Here is a 20,710-nt window from a genome sequence, read left to right as displayed (position 1 = left end):
TTAACACTGAAAATTCTACTTACTTTTAATGATTCTCCCCACGATGGCTTGCAGCAAGGCTTTTCTGGATCCATGGTAACTGGATCTACTTGCTTTTGGAAGAGTAACAGACAACAGTCCATGATTCTCATAATTAAATGAGGAGGTTTTGCAAGTTTCCTAACAGTAGCGATATCTGCTGGTCTGATGGTCTATTTGAAGAAAAATAACAGAATCTTGCCTCAATACCATTTTTTATATATTCCCATTGAATAACTTGATACGAATGTTCTTCTGTTGTATTTTTCTCTTAAATAAGTTTCAGTTAAGAATGTACAACAAATCAGTAACTGGGCTTACTTTACTAAATGTCATAATTTCATGAAACGGTAATACTTTAAATGAGTATGTATTAGACAAGATTATTTTCCCAGCATTAAAGATAGCACTCAAAAATCACAAATTAAATACAGTGGCATTAACTGAACTGGTCAGCATAATTGCCTGAAGAAAGTGTCATCATTTATTCTGGAATGAATTTGATTATTTGTGTTGCTTTCTAAGCTATTATAGGTGTGAGATGCTCTTTTTACTTCTGCAGCATTATTGACACTTTTCTTAGTTCAATAACAACTCACATAGTGTTTGCAAACTTCAAAACTAACAAAGTAATTCAGGTCTGCACAATATATGCCACTATCTGTCTAGAAGGAGTGACTGCAAACACAATACAGAGTCCACAGAATAATGCAGGACCACATACATTTTGTAACTGCACTCGGTGACCATTTTGGAAGTTTCATTTATCCTGTTATCTGAATATCACTATATGAGCAGACAACACTTTCTTCTTCTAGCTTTTTACACCAAGTATTTCTCTTGTCACATAACTTCTGGTAACTGGAACAGAAGGCCTTGACAGTACAATGCACCATTCATTGGGGGTTCCGGAGTTCTCTACTTTATAATTGTTCAAGGCAGAATACTGAAATTAAACTATGGAGTGCAGTAATGCCTCAACATTCCTTAACCATGATTCTGATCCCTCTGAATTCCCTACCTGGTTTCCTCTTTCTCTACAGATTTAAGGATTTCTAGGGGGTAAGGATGAAATAGCCTTTTATTCCTGTTTCATAAAAGAAACATATAACCAGTTAAATATGAATGAATTCAATTATTTTTGCATAAAGAAGTATTCTTTTGAATTCAGAATAACAAGATATTCTAAATTCTAAATCCACTTGTTCTTTTGGAAAGATATACATCTACGTTTTTATAATTATCGAGTAGAAAGGTGAAAGCAGGTTATGGACAAATACTATAAAATAACCCCTGTGCTTGTGGAAGCAAAATGTGATGAAAATATTAATCAGAGATGTGACTATCACCTGTGAAGGGCTAGAGACTGTAGTCAAAACCAAGTGACAAATGAATGGTGGTTGCACTAGCCTTTGTTTCACTGGTGACTGAAATAATACTAAACTAATTAAAATGTAAAAACTTTATTCACATTCAATGCAGCTTCTGCTTCTTCTAATGCTGGTCTAGCTGCCTCCAGTTTGCTTTCTGCTATCACTTTTTCTGAATCAATTTCATCTACAATTTTTTGTGCTTTATCTTTCACACCTTGAACTTCATTTTTCACTTTAGCTGCAGCTTCAGCACTTACTGTGACTTCTGCTAGTACCTGGAATTAACAATAAACACATAAAATGGTGGAACAAGTGATTAAGCTACCAAATACAACAGAATACAGATATATGAAGGCCTACAGATATATGCAGATATATGAAGCTAGTCCTAGCTATATGTGGCATTATATAACTACAGGATAAAAGTTAACAAAATTTGCAGAATCCCTACAAAGAAATACTGGATTTGTCTCTCAGCAGAAGACTGATGGTAAAAAACAAATTATTTTTATAATGGATAAAAGACTAGACAGAGGCTTTTTATCGAAAGTTTTTTATCCTGTAATATATATGTATCCTATCTGAGTCTGTGCAATCTATTCTATACAATATGTATTTGGGTTTTTTTCAACTTTTTTTTTTTAATTCTGCAGATAAAAATAGTACAGCTAATTGAACTAGCGAAATAAGGGGAACCATCTGCACTAATGGTCAGCCTCTCCATGAAGACTCACTTTTAATTAGCCTATCCAAAAAACAGCCCCCTGTGAATCCACGAAAACAAGTTACCTGTTTGTGTCTTTGACTCTAAAGTACATATATGTTTAATTCTATTGTGCATGTTTGGCATATAGCTGGTTTCAGAATGTTTTTGACCGGTATCAGCTTTAGGGTCTAGGGCAGCATTCTCTGTGCATTTATAAGAGCACAAATAACATTCTCAAATACCTATGAAAATATATGACAGATAAAGACTAAAATATCCTATTTTTTTGCCAAATTCAATTCTAATTTCTACAGGGCTCAGTAGAAGAGTGAAAGAAAGCCATTTATAGAATATAAACCATACAACATTTAGTTTAGAGTCAATAAATGGCTGTTCTTTTATTGTTTGTCCATTCATCTTCTGCTTCAGATGACTCATAAGCAGAGCCCTATTAAAAAGGTTGACTATGAGGCTATCTAAGTAATGATTACCAGACAGCTATTTCAGAATGTGCAGCAAATCTAAATATTTTTTAAAAGTGAACACTACCAGCATATCTCTCATAGTCCTGAAATTTGAGAAGTATTATTTGATTCTTTTTTGTCATTGTCTCTCTGAGATTAAAGGCCTTGAAGAATACAGGCAGTCCCTTAGCTATTCCTGACCAAAAGTTTACTCTTCAGTGCATAGTAAAGATGCACCATTATAGTATGATGGTATCTTTCAGAAAACAAAAGGCTTATGGCAATACTTTCATTAGTATAGTTTTCCAGATCGTCATTTTAGAAATTAGATTTAGTCTCATGTAGAATTAGTCTCATGAACATATGGATGTCTTGTTACTATAAAACACAAAATATTAAACTGAACTAAAGCTGTGAGGAAGTTTACTATTTCAAAATTACTTCCAAAAAAATCATGAGAGGAAAGAGAGGGAATGAGATTTCCAGCCTCCCCCCCCCCAAATCTGATGGAAAACACTGAGCAGGAAAGGAATGGGGAAAACACAGAAGACACTCCATCTTTGAATATTTTCATGACTTTCCACCTGGTCAGTACAATCCCAGCCTCTGCTGTGACCTTCCAAGTGCCTCAATTTTCAGAAGCATATGCTGAATCAACACTGTATAGACACCTTGGCCAATCCCTTTTTAGACAAAAACGCACATTTTTTGGCTTGCACAAATTATGTGCAGGTTCTGCAGTTTACCTCACTATACCCCTACTACTTTATCCCACTATATATCTAAATGCTCTCTGTTGCCATTTGCTGTTTAGCATGCTTAACATTCTAGTACTTACTTTATCTGCTTTTATAGAAGCTAAAGCCAGTTCTTTCTCTTTAACGGCCAACTCCTGAGAGAGTTTAGCAACAGATTCACTGGCCTCCATCAACTTAGACAGACCTATTAAGTAAAAGATAAAATACAGAAAAATGAACTCTTTTTTTGGCTAATTATTTAATATAATTAGCTCCAGATCACAAAGGCCTTGTACCTTTTCTTCTCATTTAAATTTGTGTAATGGAAAAAAAGCGAACATAAGCAGTCATGCTAATATAATTGTGCTTTACATTCGCTTTCCATAGACATAAATAATTTCATAAGATACAAAATGGTTATAAACAAGTCTGATCCTTCTAAAGCTAAAGTCAAACTTCTTAGTACTCCATTTTAGCATTGTAATTAGTATCTAAAAGTGTATAGCTGGGGCTTTACCTGCAAAAAAATATACCCTTACACTCATTATAGACTCCTGGAAGGAAAAAAAAGAAAAGAAAAGAAAAGAAAAAAAAAAAAAAGAAATCATGAGAAGAAAAAGAGAGAATGAGATCTCCCTCTCTGCCATTTTTCACTGTTTCCTAAATTTTAGGGTACCAAGTGTTGTAAGTGTCATCTGTCAAGGATATCACGTCATAAAGTCATAAGACACAACAGAATATCTGTGTAGAAGGACAAGAACACTTGTATCATTGCATTAAGACATGAGATAAACATTAGCATCCATAACTGCCCTACAACTGAGAGTTTCAGAAAGCAGTGGGAAAGAATAGGATTGAATAACAGCAGAGCTTTAAATTTCTTCTCCCAGGGCATTGTTTCTAAATGTTCACAGCAATTTTTATTAAGGTCGATTTTGAAGACCACGTAGAAATACACATCTATATAGGTATTCAACTCATGTATTAACAAAGACTTCTATATAAAACAAATACTGCACATTGTTTAACGTACGTGTATGTAACTGCAGAAGTCTAAGTAACAGCTTTAAAAATATTCAGCTACAGAAATGTCCTTCACACAGAACCTAAAGGAGTTTGTCCTTGAAATGTATTAGAATAAGGGTGACCTGACCAATAGTATGCAATCGTCATCATAATTATTACTAGAAAAGCTCTCCACAAACTCTTAAAAGGCTAGTCATGACTAGACTGGAAAGAAAGAAAAATCTTCCCATACGTGACTGGTAAGCCCTCAGGCATTTAAGAAGGGACCCTCTATTCTAAACTGTAAGTTCAGCACTCTCTGTTGAGCATGCAGTGCCCCTATACAACGTCCACAACTGTTGCAAATTTGCCTAAGGACATTCAGGCTCCTCCTTTTTCCATTTTTGGTTTTGATATTCAAGTCAGAAAGCTTTTGACACCTCAGGCCTCACCCTTTGGGTTGGAAAGAGCACCTTTCACACCTCAAAGCACCTCTCACAGGGGCTTTGCATTACATAGGTTGGGTACCTGATTCTATAAATTGACCAAAAAGAAGGGACAACTTCTGCCAAGGCCTAGACCCCTTAGCTTAGACTAGCAACAGCAAGCAGAGCAAAAACTTTGTCCTTGCTCTCCATGGATTTCCTGTTGTAAAGGTTCAGAACCCATGAAACTCGAGGCATCACACTGTGTGATGCAGTCAAGATGATCAACAACTTGTATGGAACTCCTTCAGAGCTTCCTGCAAAGAACCAGTTACCTAGCACCTGAACACTACCTTTCATGAGATCAACACAATAGAGACTTTGCCATTAGAGCAACTAGAGAAAATTGCCATTACTTTCTGGAGCTTTTTAACCCCTGATTTCAGTGGACATCCAGGCTGAGGTTGGTAAGTCTGTAGTAAACAGTCACACAGGAGTTTGCTGAGTCCATTAGTCAGAAGTTCTATCCATGAGAGGTACCTGCCAGCAACATTAACAAGGCCATGCTAACCTTTGCCTAGGATGGCCTCCCAAGTTATGCAGGGATACTGAATGGGATTCACATTCCCATTTGATGCAATCCAGGCACGTTTAGAGGTACATTAACTGCAAGGGCTACGATATCTGGTCTGGAAGGGCTTGCAGGATTACTAAGGAAGTCTCATGGAGTCTGTGTGCAGCTACACTTTTTTCAGATAGACTTTCGGTCTTTAAACACTCCTCCACAAGCAAGGTCAAAGAGGCATCCTTTTCCTGTCCACAGACAACAGTCTGAGTAGGATCCAAATGCATTGTGGCAGATGCCACTATCCCATTCCGTCCCAGCTCATGCAACTGCTTGACAAGAGCCTAGATGCTCTCTTCAATCAGGTACTCTCATCTTGAAGAGTGCATGTGGGTGCATAAGACCAGCTGACCACAAGGAGAGACAGACTGGATGCTAGTTTCAGCAATACTGTATGTATCATCTCCACCTGCTGCATCTCACACAACTTCTGTGAAGACACTGGTGACCCACTTCAGCAAAGGCAATCACAGCACGATTAGGACCTCCAGCTCCAGCTTACCCTCTGCAGCCTCCAGTGACAGAGAATGCACAGAGGCATGTAAAAGCATCTGCACTCACGTGTTTCATGGCCAGCTCAGTCATAGCTGTCATACGTGCTGAAGAAACCATCCACAGAGACAGCCTTACGCTAATAGTTACCCACAAAAATATCTGACTTCTCTCCCTCTACACTATTATACATTCATTCTTTTTCATGCATCTTTTTCTCTCCTTTCTTGTTCGTAGATTTGAGCACTGACTTCTGGCTATTTATGAGCTCCACATTGCAGGCTGAAGCCTCTCCAGCCTTCCCTTTCGTCTTCATCATCGAATCTTAAAATCTAACAACTTGTTTGGAAGCATTCCCCTTAGCTCCTTTTTTCCCTAAGAGCTAGAATCAGGGCACACTTGCATTTATACATTCTTGATGTGTCTCAATATGTGCTGGCTGTTTCTATGTGATGTCTTGCCACTTTCCTGTTACCACACTTTACACAGACACACATTCTCTCACAGAACGGTTCCTGTTCTTTTATCATCACAGCTACCTCATGGTCAAGCTACTGTCATTCCACAGGCTCTACATTATCCCTCCCTAGAAGAGAGGTTATCTTGCCACTCTCAACAATATAATCCAAAGGTTTATTCACTGAAAGATGCTGACTGGGAGACAAGAAAGATGTTTTAGAAGACTTTCTTTTCTCATATGTATGCCACTTCCTAAAATACTATGATATATAGATGTATATATACACTAACGTTCTTCCCCCACCTCCCCCTGTTCTAATAAGAACTTAAAAGTGGATGTTACTTCACTGCAACCTAAAAAGCTCTGCAGGAGAAGCTATGAAAGGGAAAATGATGTCCTTTGCTGCATTAGTTTTCCCTCCTGCAATTTTATAGTGAGAAGAAAAAAAACGGACAAAGAATGTGAATATGCAGAGTCTATCTTGAAGAATTTCTGCTACAAAAAAAGACACCTCGCTAGCTTCTTCCAGTCCCAAGAAACATTAGTCAACAGTACCACACCAGCAGATAATGTTATGTTATTGACTGCTTGTAGTCATAAATGAATGTCTGATCTAGGCATCTGAAACAGGAATAGTATTTTAGAGAGGGGTACATAGATCACCATGTCAGAATCTTACTGATACCAGCTGCAATTCACATAAAGCAAGCTTAAAAGGCAACTGATCTAGCACCATGTATTCTGATCCTGTAGAAAGAATCAAAGCAAATTTTATCTTTTTTCCAGATATTTTGTAACTTGTCTGAACAACAACTGAAGAAATAGGATGATGCCTTTGATTTTCCAGTTAAGAAATAGAGAACTTATAAAAATTACAAAAATCTTTATTAAGACAGTAAGCCACAGTTCTCCTAGCACTAAATGATGCCATTTCTGTCCCTTTCTATTAGCAGGTGATCTAGAGGCAGAAAATGTGATTCTATCAAGTAATTCTACTCAGAGAAGGAAAACTTGTTTAGGATTGCTATGTTAGGCTGTCCAAGATTTCCTTGCAGCAAGTCACTCAAGTGGATGACATACTTTGTCAATGGTAAACTGAGGTTTAGGTGTAGAACCAGATTTCTATATGAAAAGATGTATTATCTACACCTGTGGAGCTCTAACCAAAGATTCTAGATCTAGAATCTGTGTATTCTCTAGCGAGAATACACAAAAGTGTTAAGTATTCAGAAATAACTGGAATTGTCATCAGATGTTTTTTCCTCTGATTTTTCCTCACCTATGTTACAAGCTTAGCTCACCCAAATTGACAAAGCAGAAGAAAAAAAAGATTACTTTCATCGCATCTTTCAAAACGTGTTGTTCATATAGATATTACAGTGCTGATGAACTTGCATTCAGTGTGCTCAAGCAAGGGGCTTTTCTAGAACGCAGTACTGATCAAGACAGTTCTCACAATTTTGCTTTTGCTCACAATTTAATTGACGTATCAGGACAAGCTCCTAACAGACTAAAACAGCTTTCAAGCTTAATCTTCTTAACCGTCTAAATCTTTTTTGACATTAAGTGATGAAAGACTAAAGATTAAAGGATGGATGTGCGAGACAGTGGCTAAATCATTCATACAAACTTTTTGAGAACATCATTCCGTAGGATGCAGTAAACAGTGGAGCATGTTTGGAATCAGCGATGACCAGTGTTGTTGTTGTGATTTTGTAATACATCTTTTCCTGTGCACGTGAAACTGTTTAGAATATTTCCTAACTGGTATGAGTATTGCCCACAAACAGAAGAACATGACTTTCTGAGCATCAATGACATGAGAGGCTGCAACAGAAGATGTACACGGAGAATCACTGTGCTTTCAACAGTAGAATAGGAATTAGAGACAATGTCATGTGAGAGGCCAGGAATATCTACAAATGTGGTTTTCTTGATAATGCTGAAGCTATTAAGGTTAGTTCTTTTAAACTACTTTTGAAAGTAGAAGAACTGGATGATCAATTAATCTTCTATGAACTACTTGGATTCAGTAAATAGTTTGTGATTAAAATATGTATCTATACATGCTATTTGTTCACGTGGAGTATACCAGTTGCATTGTCAACCTTAGTGTAAATACTACATCCTTTTATTTTTGTAAGAAAAATCCCTTGCATCATATACATGTCTCTCTACTCCATTAAATATATGCAGAGTACCTTTTACCATTAAGACTAAGTCTCCTAAGCTGTTCCATTCCCTTTGTGCCTCATTAGCTGCAGAGGTCAGAAAGTTCAGAACAAGTGGGACAAAAGATTTAAGGAAGAAAGAGCATGGCCCACATAATAAAATAGCTGCATGTTTCTCTGGATAGTTAGATCCACCTTCCCTCTGCCCCAGAGTTTGTAAGTGGCAAATCATATTGCTTAAGGCAAATTTCTTCCATAAGTGACCGCTAATAATGCATTCCTTATTTCCCAGGTCACCAGTTTTAGATACTAAGAGCCGATTTACAAAAGTGCATCTACATGCAGACTGGAGAAAACTGGAATCGTATTCTGAACCCATTAAGCACTAATATGATGCTAAAAATTAGGTCATTTCAAATCAAGATCCAAAATTAGAAGAACATTTCAACCATACTCTTCTATGTTTCAGATCCCTATCTATAGAATCACCACAATAACAGCTGCTCATTGCACAGCAGAAATCTGGAATCCATTAGCTATGAAGCACTCAGATTGTAGAGTGATGATTTCCATAGACAAGTTCAGGACTAAATTAGTGACTGTGTTTAGAGCTGCCTCTCTCTACCCTATGAAATCAGATGCTCTCTCTACCCATTTTCAGGTCCTACTTTCTATTACAAATGGTAAATTAGAAATATTAAACCTTAATAGAAAGAATGCTGAGATGAATGATTAAGCTGGCTTTAAAGCTGCCGTGAGATTCTTGTAAGAGGGTCATTTTAAGTTGGTGATAGTTGGAGTGCTCTGAAGCACTCATTATATGCCATAGGTTTTGGACTGCAATCCAGCAGAACTGATTCTAAGCAACGAGTGAAGAAGATGCCCAACATCAAAAACACAAATCATTTAAGACCATACATGGAAATATATCTTTATCCCTGTTCTACCTACCAATTTGCATACGTTCAGCTTGTTCATTAATATTTGCTAGCTTTTCAGTATAAACGTCTTTGTAGCCATTGATGAAAGAGAGATAAGATTTAGGTGTCACATGAGCTCTTCTTCGATACCTGAAACATGGAATTTTGACATTATAACTTAATATGTGCCTTTACAGCAATTTGATTACTCCCAGTGAAACCGAAGATCATATAAAACAAGCATTTAGTTCACTGTTTTTTTATCTACATAAACAATGCTAAAGTTTTCTGAATAGCTGGAATGGAGAGAATGAATTTGCAACAATTGTTTTTCATGGCCTTTGCATACACTGATATAGCAGATTCATTTCTGTATTTGCCTGAAGAGATTTAATTCATATAGCACAATGAGTTCAAAACCACTATCAGTAGCAATACTTTTGGGATGAATCATTACACTTGTTTAAGATATTACCTTTGGAAGTAATTCTCACAGCTTTCTGAAACTATATCATGAAAGAGACCCATGGTTTCTACTATTTGTGTTTTAACTGATGCAGAGCAGATCATATTAAATTCTGAAAGGAAGTAACTGGCCACAGCAACAAGAGCTTCCTTAGGCCATCGACTGAACCAGTCCATGGTGCAACCTGATATGAGGCCAGGAAATTTCAAAGAACGTGCACGAAACTTCTCACCAACCTAAAGAGAATAATACTGTTAATTCACAATATGGTTCCTAAATTAGGCTGATCAAAATGTTTAATGCATATAAACAACTAAATAAGCTATTTTTTCTTGCTTACAACATTCTGCATAGGTTTTTTTTTTCCACGAAAGAGTTTTGTTTTATTTTGAACATTCAAGAGTTCACAAAATTTGAAGAAAGAAGCTCATGAAGCTTTAAAATATCAAGAAGCATCCATCTTTGTCAATTAACTTATGTTAATTTCTATGAAATTCTTGTTTCCAAGCAACAAGCAAGGATTTCCCAAAGCTGCATTCATTAATTTGTATTAGAAGAGAATACTCACCTCCATTCCAGGAGAAAAAATTAAAATAAATTTAACATGTAAAGAATGATTTAATTTTCAATTATTTTAAGTTTAACAGTAATATTAATTATTATTTACGTTTCAGTAACTGTACTATTATATTTATTAATCTCATCAATTTATAACCAGATTTTGGCAATTTAACTTTAAGCACCATTAAATCTCCTTAAAAATATAAACCTTGAATAATCATCTCATACCTTTTAAGTTAATTTGCTAATGAAAGTAAGCAAAACAGATATAAAGAAAAAACTTACTGGAGAAAAGCAGAGGACAACATGCAAGTTCTTCTTGGCCCGAGTTATAAAATACTCATAAAGATTATCAAAGGTAGGAGGACACCGAGGCATCTCTTTTTTCATCACAGGTATTAATCCTTGGGTGATTTCATCCAACTCGTCCCGAGCAAACAAATTAGAAATCTTCACATAAAATTAGAATTGATAAGAAAATAAGCTGCATTGATCTAATTATTATAGCATTTATAATTATTTGCCTTTTTACATCTATATACCTCTCTCTGCATATATGCAGTTTAGACAGATTAAAAAGTAAACTTGTCCATTGTTTACATTTCCTGTAACTCTGTTAAAGACAAACTGCCTGCTCAGGATTTAAGGGAAGAGTACAGTTCTTGACTGGCCAGTGAATCCTCATTTAAGAAAGACTACTGAAATATCTACCACAGCTATTTCCTTATCCTTTCCTGTTTCATATTGAAATACAGATAGAGAAACTCCATACAGAGATCAGTCTTGCATTCTTTATCTTAAAAGATACTTTAAGATATTTTAGACAGATATTTTGGAGTTGACATTATTAAATCTATATTTCATTATTAAAATAAATAGAAATAAATTAGTAAGAACAAATGCTGCAGTTTCCTTCTTTAAAATACATTGGCTCTCATTTTAAGACTCTTACCTCGCCTGAAGATAGAAGATTGTTAAGGTACTCCAAAAATGATTCCTCTTTTATTTCGTTATCAGTGAAAATAAAAGTGATGCCCTTTCCTTCTGCTCCAGCTGTTCTATACAGCAATTTTAAATCATCTGTCAGATTGGTTACATTATAGGATCTAGGAGGAATAAGAAACATTACCTACTAATTCAAAGCAGTGCAGAATTACTGCAATTTTCAGATTATATAATTTTATAATTGGTATTGCAAGTATCATTTGTAAAGGCACATTTTGGCTAAGGAATAGCTACCACATAGTCCAACTTTTTGAGCTCAAACTTCATCCAATGCTGTACATGAACCAGATACGAATGATTTTTTCTCTTCTTACATTTTAAAATGGTGATAAGATACCAAATAAAATGACTTTAAAAATAACAGATTCTGACTCTATGAAGAGAAAGTAATAGCGTCAATGGCATTTATACACTTCTTGTGTTTCTTACCTGGTTAAAGTGATCTGAAATATTTTATACCCAGCAATAAAGGAGGCCAGCCTTGAAAGACTTTGTTTTCCTGATCCACCAACTCCAACAAGTAAAGCATTTCCACATGCTGTCCGAATTATCCGGGAAATCTTTATAGAAGAAAAAAATAGAAGAAAAGTGCATTGAAAAATAAAAATATTAATTAACAAAGTTAAATATCTGTTATATTTTACACTTCATTTAGTAGAGTACAATGGAAGAATGACTGAAAGGATACTTAGTTTTGCAGAAAATTTTTCCTTTGAAAAGAACACCTGTACATCCTCTAGGAATTCTGTGTGACTGAAATGAAAGAGCTGAGTTTAAGAATATAGGATAATTACAATTCATGAGGCACATGTAGAATTTAAATATATAAAGGGAGAGATTTTGAGCTCCACTGTAGGTTAAAAGGTATCATCCTGCATGTGTTTAAAACTACCTTTAAAAGTACCTCAACTAGAAGAAGAATGAAATGCACTACATTCCTAATTTTATGAGTTTGAAAGACTGAAGTTTTTTGCTGATCATACAGTGAAACTATCATTTCTTGTTATCTTCTAACATATCTGCCTTTAATGTTTCCTTTGACACAGAGTTATACAGATTTCTTAAGCGTTCTCCCAGATACAAATGTGGCAGTATAAGTGTTCATTTTTATCTTCCAAGAAAGTTTAGTTTTATGCACAGTCCCCTCTCAACCTACCTAGTCTATTTTACACTTAGACTGCTACTTTAATAGTACTACTAGGGTAACTGATTCTGATCTGGGATGAATTATTCCCTTATATTTTCATTTCTAAATAGGGCTTCAACTGAATGAAAACTGAGACTTACCACTATCCTATATAATGATTGTATTGCAGCATTGATTTATATCTCTCTTCATGTCTCTCATCTTATCATATTTTAGCTAACATTGTTGTGGTCATTTGTCGGGTTAGGATGCCTTCGAGGTGTCCTCTTCTGTTGGCTTTCTCAGCTAGATGAATACTTAGTGATCAAAAACAATTCTATATACTAAATACAAATGCACCTCTTCCTGACCTCATCATTCCTAGTGAGGAAAATCTGCATACCTCTGAATATATATGAGCTTAAATTAATATATAAAATAAGCTATTTACTATGAAATATGGAAATAGGTCAAATGAATGTAGCTCTTCCTAGTTCTTGATAATGACTAGGTAAGGACAGCAAATGAATTTGGGGACAAGAGTGGCTTTGCAGACGGTTTCCCCTAAGCATAGCTTGCCAGAATGAGGAAACGCTCTTTCAGTAACTATACGAATAACAAAGGCAACAAACCCCTAACCTTAACAAGATGTGTCATTGCATCTTTAAAAAACACCAGATCAAGAAATGATCCTCTAATACATTCATTGTATTGTCTCTGATACATTTGCAATTTTTCACAAAGAAATTCGAAGCTTGGGATCTGAAAAAAAAATTAAAGAAAAAAAAAGATCAGTAACAGAATAGTAGTATTACCCTTCAAAATTTAAAACTGCACTGATATTTTTCCATGCTAATTTGAGTTCATTTATTAGTCACACAAATAGATTACCTTGTTAATTCACTTTAGTGATTGTACCTATATGTAACCAGAAATTTGTTGCTAATGCTAGAAAATTCATGAGTGAAGTGAAAAGGAATGAATAAACTATATTTATATGGCATTATCAACTTTAATAGTTTTAATGGCACTAAAACGATTTACTGCATACCACCCAGATAAATCTAGGTAGATAAATCTTTGCAAAAATGGGGTAGGTATTTAACAAAACTTCCTGTATGATATTACCTCAGTAATATAATATACTTAAAAATTAAGGGAAAATTTTATTGTCTAGTATTTTAGCTGCAAAATGAAATACCTCCTCATAAATTTTTGGGGATTCAAATACAAAATCTTCTGGTTCATCACCAGTTGGTTCAGGCATCTCCCGTAAAAAATCTACAAAATACGGTTCAGTTTGGAGAACGTCTGCTAAACCTGTATCCACGTATTCCTCAACTGCTTTAGTAATAGTTTTATCAAACCAGGCTCTATCTTCAGCAGTAATAAATCTAAAAATAATAGATTAGTATAATTTTTAAAAAGTGGATTTCTACTTAAATAGGGAGAAAATCACATAATTAAATACTGAAAAGACTACATCATGTTTTAATGAAAAATACATATTAGGCAAAAAAATTTAAATGCTACTATGATGTTCTACAAATATAACAATATAACAATCACTACATTCCATAAAATCAACTTAACTTTCCAGACTTACCTTTCCAGAAAATGAAATGTGAAATGAAATATGAATCTCAAACTACAGAAAAAAATTATTTTTATCTTTACTTCTCTTTCTTCTCAGTGATACAGAGTGAGGCAAGTAGGACAGACATATGAAAATGCTGTACACAACGCTCTGGTTTTCCAAATAAGACAAAGCATACTAACTGTAATATGCTGAAGTGTAGAGACAGCTTGTGTGTGTAATGTAATATACATTACACATTTTATTAATATTAGCAGTACAACTTCTTGGTATTCTTAGTAGATGATATTGTAACACTAACCACTACTAAATATAAAAGCAGTGTGGAAGAGGAGACTGGATGACTAATATACACACACCCATATATACATAAATGATCTTTTATGTATTTCTAAATTCTCCAACAGACAGAAAATGTAAAAATATTTAAGTAAACGTTAGTGACACTATTCCTAACTTTAAAGCAGGCCCTCAAAAAATACACTGAAAGCTTTGTGATAGTTTTGCATCAGCGGCTATGATCTTAACTTAAAATTCAATTTAAACATTTTCTCCCTTTTTATATCATCAGCACTCTATTGCTATTTATACATATATCCGTATATAAAAGCTTCAGTTAATTTGTAACATTTATAGAATATGGTAATTTAAGCACTTAGAAATGTCAGTGCTGTTATAAGACTTGGTAGTGGATTTACACTGAGCAGGCATTCTCAAATGACAGAGCAATACCTATTAAAGTCAGCAGAAAACTCTGGCCTTTTTATACTTTTGAAAATTGCTGAGTAAGATTTTCTTTTAGGTTTCCTGCATTTATTTTCGGAACTCAGCGTATATATCTAAGGAGAAAGGACACAGTGAACAGGATTTTCAGGCTGAAGTTCTTCAGGGTGTTATAATAGTAGTCTGTCTTCTGTGGCTCTTGACTCAAGTTTGTTAACGCAAATTAAAATGCACATCTCTGCGGAAAAGGAGAGGGTGGCTGACAACCGATTCAGAGCCCTCATGGAAAGGGATGAGGGATCCTAGAAGATACAGACAAGGATGGTAAACAAAACCGATTGACAATGCCCTATGATTTGTTTGGAAGTGTTTCCACCATTTGTCTGAAACAGATGGCAGCCTTTTCACCCACTCATTTCAGCAATGTTTAATTCAACTCATAGCTTTACATATCTTACTTGTTTTGTTTCCATTTTAACCGAATGTATGCTACAGTCCCTATGCTAAAGTATATTTCAGAAGGCTTCATCTTTGCTCTTTCCTTTATGCTGACTGGTTGCTGGAATAACGTGATTAAACCTGTCTATGCTTGAATACAAGGCAATTACTATGCATTTTGCTTGCTTCTGTGCCAAATCCTTTGGGCCAGATGCCATACATGTACTCAGCATCTTAAGGCAAATCCTATTTTAGACATCTGCAACTATGCTGAACATATGACAAATTCAGATCATGGCAGGTAACTCCTAAGTACTTGCCGCTCCAAGGCTTTAGGTTAAAAACAAAAGCACTATAAAGTGCAGTTACTCATTTGTGTCTCTAGCAAAACATTTTAGACTGCTTGCCTTCATAAAGGAAATATAGTTTAAGAAAATACATGCATATTTTTAAGAATCAACATTTATTTCCTGTCTATACTTTAACTCTGTAAAAAATAGGAAGGTGTTTCCCCAGGACATCCCAAGACTAAATAATTATACTAGCTAAGATCTACAGTAGTGGTGGGTATACGTTGACTTTTTACTGGCAGCTACAGTACTACAGCTGGAATTTCACATGAAAATTGAAACACTGTAGGTATAAAAACATTCCTGGATCTTTAATACATACAGCTGATAAGTGCATCTGCTTTATGAATCATATAAAAGAGATTTGGAAGAGATGGGCCATTTTTTTTTATCACAGGAATGTTAAGCTTTTCCTGTGAGGAGATCAAAGCAATTTTTAATTATGGTCTGTGTGCCCTGTATAAATTCAGGATATTGTACTTAGGACACTTTTTGGGGGATACTGTATTCAGGACACACTTTTTTTTTTTTTTTTTTTTTTTTTTTTACAGAGGGACTGTCCCTCTGTAGCCAAAAATAAATCTGCATAAAAACGTAGGTTAAAACACATAATATGCATATATTTTGGAGTTCTCTATTCAATTACGGATCTAATCTATCAGTACACAATGTTATATTTGTTGGGATAGCATCATAAGGTAGACTGCATGTAAAATAAGAAAATATATTTCATCCCGGCCTAATGATATTTATCTTTTTAAGAAATCTTTTGGAAATGTAAGCATAAACGAAGTGAATGGCTAAACCTACTAAGTATCACAAAATGATACAATTATTGTACCTGTCAGCAATTACTCTAGTACATTCATGTTTAAAAAGTGTCATAAGGACACTGCTGTTGTTGCATTCTTCTGCGTTTATAGTTATCATTCCTTGCCAAATTCTAGAAAGGTCTCGAAGGTTGAAGATATAGTGAAATTTAGATGGTGTAGGCAGCATCTTTGTCTAAAGAAAAATATTGTTATTGTTCAAAATTAGTAACATTCAGAAGGAAAAAAGAATAATATAAAGTATATATTTATAAATACTAATACACATATAAAACAAAAATAATATAAACACGAACTTTCACACTGGACAACTGCCTTCTGAGAAGTTAATATAAAAAATACTTGATTTGTTTGGAAGCATGATTTAGCACTATATGTGAAATCTCAACTCTTAGAACATTTAATTAGTTTACATATTGCTTTGTGTTTTAGAAATTAAAAATTTTAAATTATGAAGAATTTCACTTCCAGTTGCTAGGCTACATTGATTACAGCTTTAGTTAATATGAATAAAACTATAGGAACAGCTGGCCTGATACATCCATTCATCTGTTTTGTAAACTGAAATCTGATATTTACCAGGTAATCTCTCCAATGATTTTTTTTAGCCCTCTTTCTCTTGTTTTCCTCTTGGTTACAGATACGGGCTTAAGGAGTATGCACCAATATTACATAACAGACACTCTGTTCACACTGATTATGATAAATCTTTCCTTCTAATTAGTACCTTTGTCCACTGCCATAATATTCTGCCTGCTGGGACCAGTTTTTTCACCATATCACATATTTCAGAATTGAATTTTCTGCATGGATGAAAGTATCCACAGCCAATAATACCTAAAAAGATAAAATGCAAAAGACAATTAATCTAAAGGTGTAAGATATAATAAGGTAAGTTGTCAGTAAGACTAAATATTTATTTAAAATGTTAAGTTGCTTTTAAATTACAGATGAAATAAGTTTGTCACTCTTGTCATTGACTTTTCTGAACTAAGACAGGTGCAGAAATAACTGGCAGCAACTCCCACAATTTAATAGAATGCTCTTTTGCCAAAGTTACCAGAATTCAAAGCTTGAACAATAGAAGGTACTTCAGGGAGTGCCAAGGTGGAACAGTAACCTATGTATCAATAGAAGTTTTTCCTCCAGAAAATAACCTCTGCTTTCTTACTAATTATTTTGTGTGTCCAAAATCAGAAAGATAAGCATATAAAGGGACTTATTTGTCTTCCACAGCACTACTTGGGCTGAAATACAGCCCTTGTTATTGAAGTACTTGAAGTACTTCAATATTGCAGTACTCTGAATTTGTGTGAGGAGAACACAACACAGTTTTATTTATTTTAAAACAATTAATTAACAAAAATTAAACTAAAGAGAAAAAAGTACCAAAAATTTTGTCTATGGATGCATTGGACGGCAATGTACAATTGAATACAGAAAACTGTCTTTTTAAACGCTGGGGAATGTCATTACGGCCTCCTCCAGGATGTATCATTGCTGCTACTAATTGTACATCTACAATTGTTGTGAAGTCTCCAGGTTTATCCAAGCTATACATTCCTTCCATTTCCATCATTTGACGAACAATTTCATTTGTTACCTGTGAGTTTATGTAACAAATAGGAATCAGAAATTCAAATAAAAAAATAGAAAACATACCTTGTCAAATTAATTTCTTCTTGTAAGTTTACTACCAATCCCTAGGCAGTGTTTTTTATTTTGATCTAGATTCAAATGATGCTATCTTCCCCAGTCATATGGAAGAGTTTGGCTCACGTGCCATTATTCAACAGCATAACAATTATCTCAGAGCTATAAACTACTATATAACAGCAAAAAAATGTGATTGTATTCCCTTTAACTAACCAAAGTTTGCCTTCTGTTAAGGCACTAAAGTGAAAAGAATTGTTTTGTTCCATGTTTTGCTGCTGGACACTCAGCTCTAGGTGTTCTAGGTGTTCTTTTTCTTTGCAAAAAGTGTGTTTACCAGTGCTGTCAAAATAATGCCAAACTTGAAATTAATAACATGGTGCTTCAGTATAATGACGTTTTAACTTGGTCTTACAAAAATACAAGTGGAGACAATGTATAAGATATGACACCTTTATTCTGCATGTCTCTTCAGTAAATCTAACCTGCTTCCTGGTCTTTGCTTTATAAATGCACTGTAAGTATAAAGCATTTCCAGAAAATCATAGTTAATAAAAATACTGAGGAAACCCAATAATTCCCATATATATGAAAAAAACCCTTAGTAACAGAATAACCTGTATTTGTTAAACACCACTTTACCTGATCCCCCCACTCATTAACAACTGGCATATTGATATCATCAATAAACACAGTCATTTTTCTGCCTCCAGGTGGTCCATACGTACTTCCAATGCGTTTGTCCACATAACTCTCTATTGTCCTCTAAAAATAGAAGAAAGTTCTTTCATGTATCTAAAGCAACAATATTTAATATGTACTGCTAAAAAAAAGTGTTACTGCTTTCTGCTACGGCACTTTCTTTACCCAGCTATTTCCTTTTTTTGTTAGCAGTGTCCCCACTGATTCTTCATAACAAACTCCATTTTCCTATTTATGGCACTCTTTTTTATGTCCTTCCCAAGATTCAGGACTATGGCATGCAGCCCAACTCTGGGTACCAGGAAAGTTCATTTCAAAGTTTTCAAACCACTCTGAAAGCCAGTTATGACCATGAAGTCAACAAACTAAAATAACATTAATTTTGAAATGTTGCATTATCCATGTATGAAACATTCCAATTTACTCTGAACTCTCCTTCGGCCTTTCATCATATCAAGACTAAGACAAGAAGAGAAACTGCAAAGAAAAAAGGAAAAAAAAACAGATCAGAAATTGTGAATTCTGTTGCCTATCTTCTTTTCTCATGCTTCACAAATGAGTAAGAGACAGTGGGAAGATAGCACAGAATTTGAGAAATGAAAGATTAATTAAAACTGTAATAGTTAGGATTAAGCTAGAATTCTAATGGCCAGAAATAGAATTTGCACCATCTATGGCACACTTTTTTTTTTAAATAAATATTTGTCTTACTTAGAAATGTATTTAGAATCTTCCTTCCAGAGGGTAATTCTGGAGAGGAAATGGAACTGATTTCACAGATTTTGTTATGTAATGTCTGAAGATTATGATTGCCTCAGATTTCCCCTAGCTAGGCTCACTTATTTTATATTTGCAGTAGCACTACAGACCATATAGAGGCAACTTAGACCCCTTTTACAATGGAAAAGATGTCTGGTAAGCTAAGAAATGCAGTATTTTAAAATTTTGGTGGCAATAACCTTTAAGATTGTGTTTTGAGGCAGGATGCAATAAATAAAATATTGACACATAATTGAAACATATCTTCAGAGCTCTGCAACTATCCAGTTATATTTCGGACTTTCTAAAGATACTTGGAATTTAAACAATGGCAAAAAAATATTACCACAAAAGATAGTAAAAAATGTTTTCTTAGACCAATAATTTTTTTTTAAAAAGGGTAACCATTATTCTAATGAGGAAAGTGGAATACAGACAGAAGTATTAATAGCATTTTTTGGAAGAACCGACCACTAGAGAAACAGGAGTTTCTAGAGAAACCAATGGCTTTTCACAACAGAAAATATTCAGCAGTGTTCTAAAATAAGTGCATACAGAACACTGCCAGCGCTAGTATGCGGTTTTGGAGATTTATGATTATGGTGCAATGGACAATTTGGACAAAGACAAACTGCTAAGAGAAAGAAAATGATCACACAACAAATTAACGACTTTGTTGCACAGCTAAAGCATCTAATATCACTGCATTTTTCAAACATCTTCTGAATGACCACTCAAACTTCAAAACCTGTTTCAAGTGTGAACACTTTGAAGTGTTCAGAAGCATTTTAATTGATTTTTCTGCTACATGACTCTCTTGGAAATCCAGCAATTCTGACAATATAACAGCTAGCCAGCTGAAAAGAAAGGTACCTTCTGAGGTACTGCAGGACTGTAGCAGAGACAAGACAAGTTCTTCACAATCTAGCTGTCCCAGAGAGAAGGAAGTCTAGGTTCTGTTTTCAAGGCAATAATGCCCTAGTGATCCAGAAGACATTAAGTAAAGAAAACTGAGACAGAGATGCTGACAGTTCAGTTCATCTTGAGTGCCTGAAAGGATGCCTGCCGCCTTCTATGCAAGTTTGGTACGTACCAGTCAGAAAT

At 34.8% G+C, this 20,710-nt stretch overlaps 1 protein-coding gene across 1 annotated transcript in view; it reads right to left on the bottom strand.

The window, feature by feature from the left end:
- The window catches only part of DNAH8 (dynein axonemal heavy chain 8), a 178,628-nt gene that overhangs the window by 39,612 nt on the left and 118,306 nt on the right, over window positions 1-20,710 (bottom strand). Inside the window, exons 57-69 of the mRNA XM_068939550.1 lie at window positions 18,788-18,910; window positions 17,882-18,095; window positions 17,220-17,329; window positions 16,504-16,667; window positions 13,756-13,948; window positions 13,194-13,316; window positions 11,858-11,988; window positions 11,376-11,529; window positions 10,709-10,873; window positions 9,872-10,098; window positions 9,428-9,546; window positions 3,400-3,503; window positions 24-191 (exon numbers count right to left, since the gene is read on the bottom strand). Of these exons, the coding sequence (XP_068795651.1) occupies window positions 24-191; window positions 3,400-3,503; window positions 9,428-9,546; window positions 9,872-10,098; window positions 10,709-10,873; window positions 11,376-11,529; window positions 11,858-11,988; window positions 13,194-13,316; window positions 13,756-13,948; window positions 16,504-16,667; window positions 17,220-17,329; window positions 17,882-18,095; window positions 18,788-18,910 (1,995 nt within the window). The remainder of the gene's footprint in view (window positions 1-23; window positions 192-3,399; window positions 3,504-9,427; window positions 9,547-9,871; window positions 10,099-10,708; window positions 10,874-11,375; window positions 11,530-11,857; window positions 11,989-13,193; window positions 13,317-13,755; window positions 13,949-16,503; window positions 16,668-17,219; window positions 17,330-17,881; window positions 18,096-18,787; window positions 18,911-20,710) is intronic.

Source organism: Struthio camelus, chromosome 3 (genome assembly GCF_040807025.1).
Source record: "Struthio camelus isolate bStrCam1 chromosome 3, bStrCam1.hap1, whole genome shotgun sequence".
Taxonomy (NCBI): Eukaryota; Metazoa; Chordata; class Aves; order Struthioniformes; family Struthionidae; genus Struthio; species Struthio camelus.
This window is presented reverse-complemented; position numbering and strand designations above follow the sequence as displayed.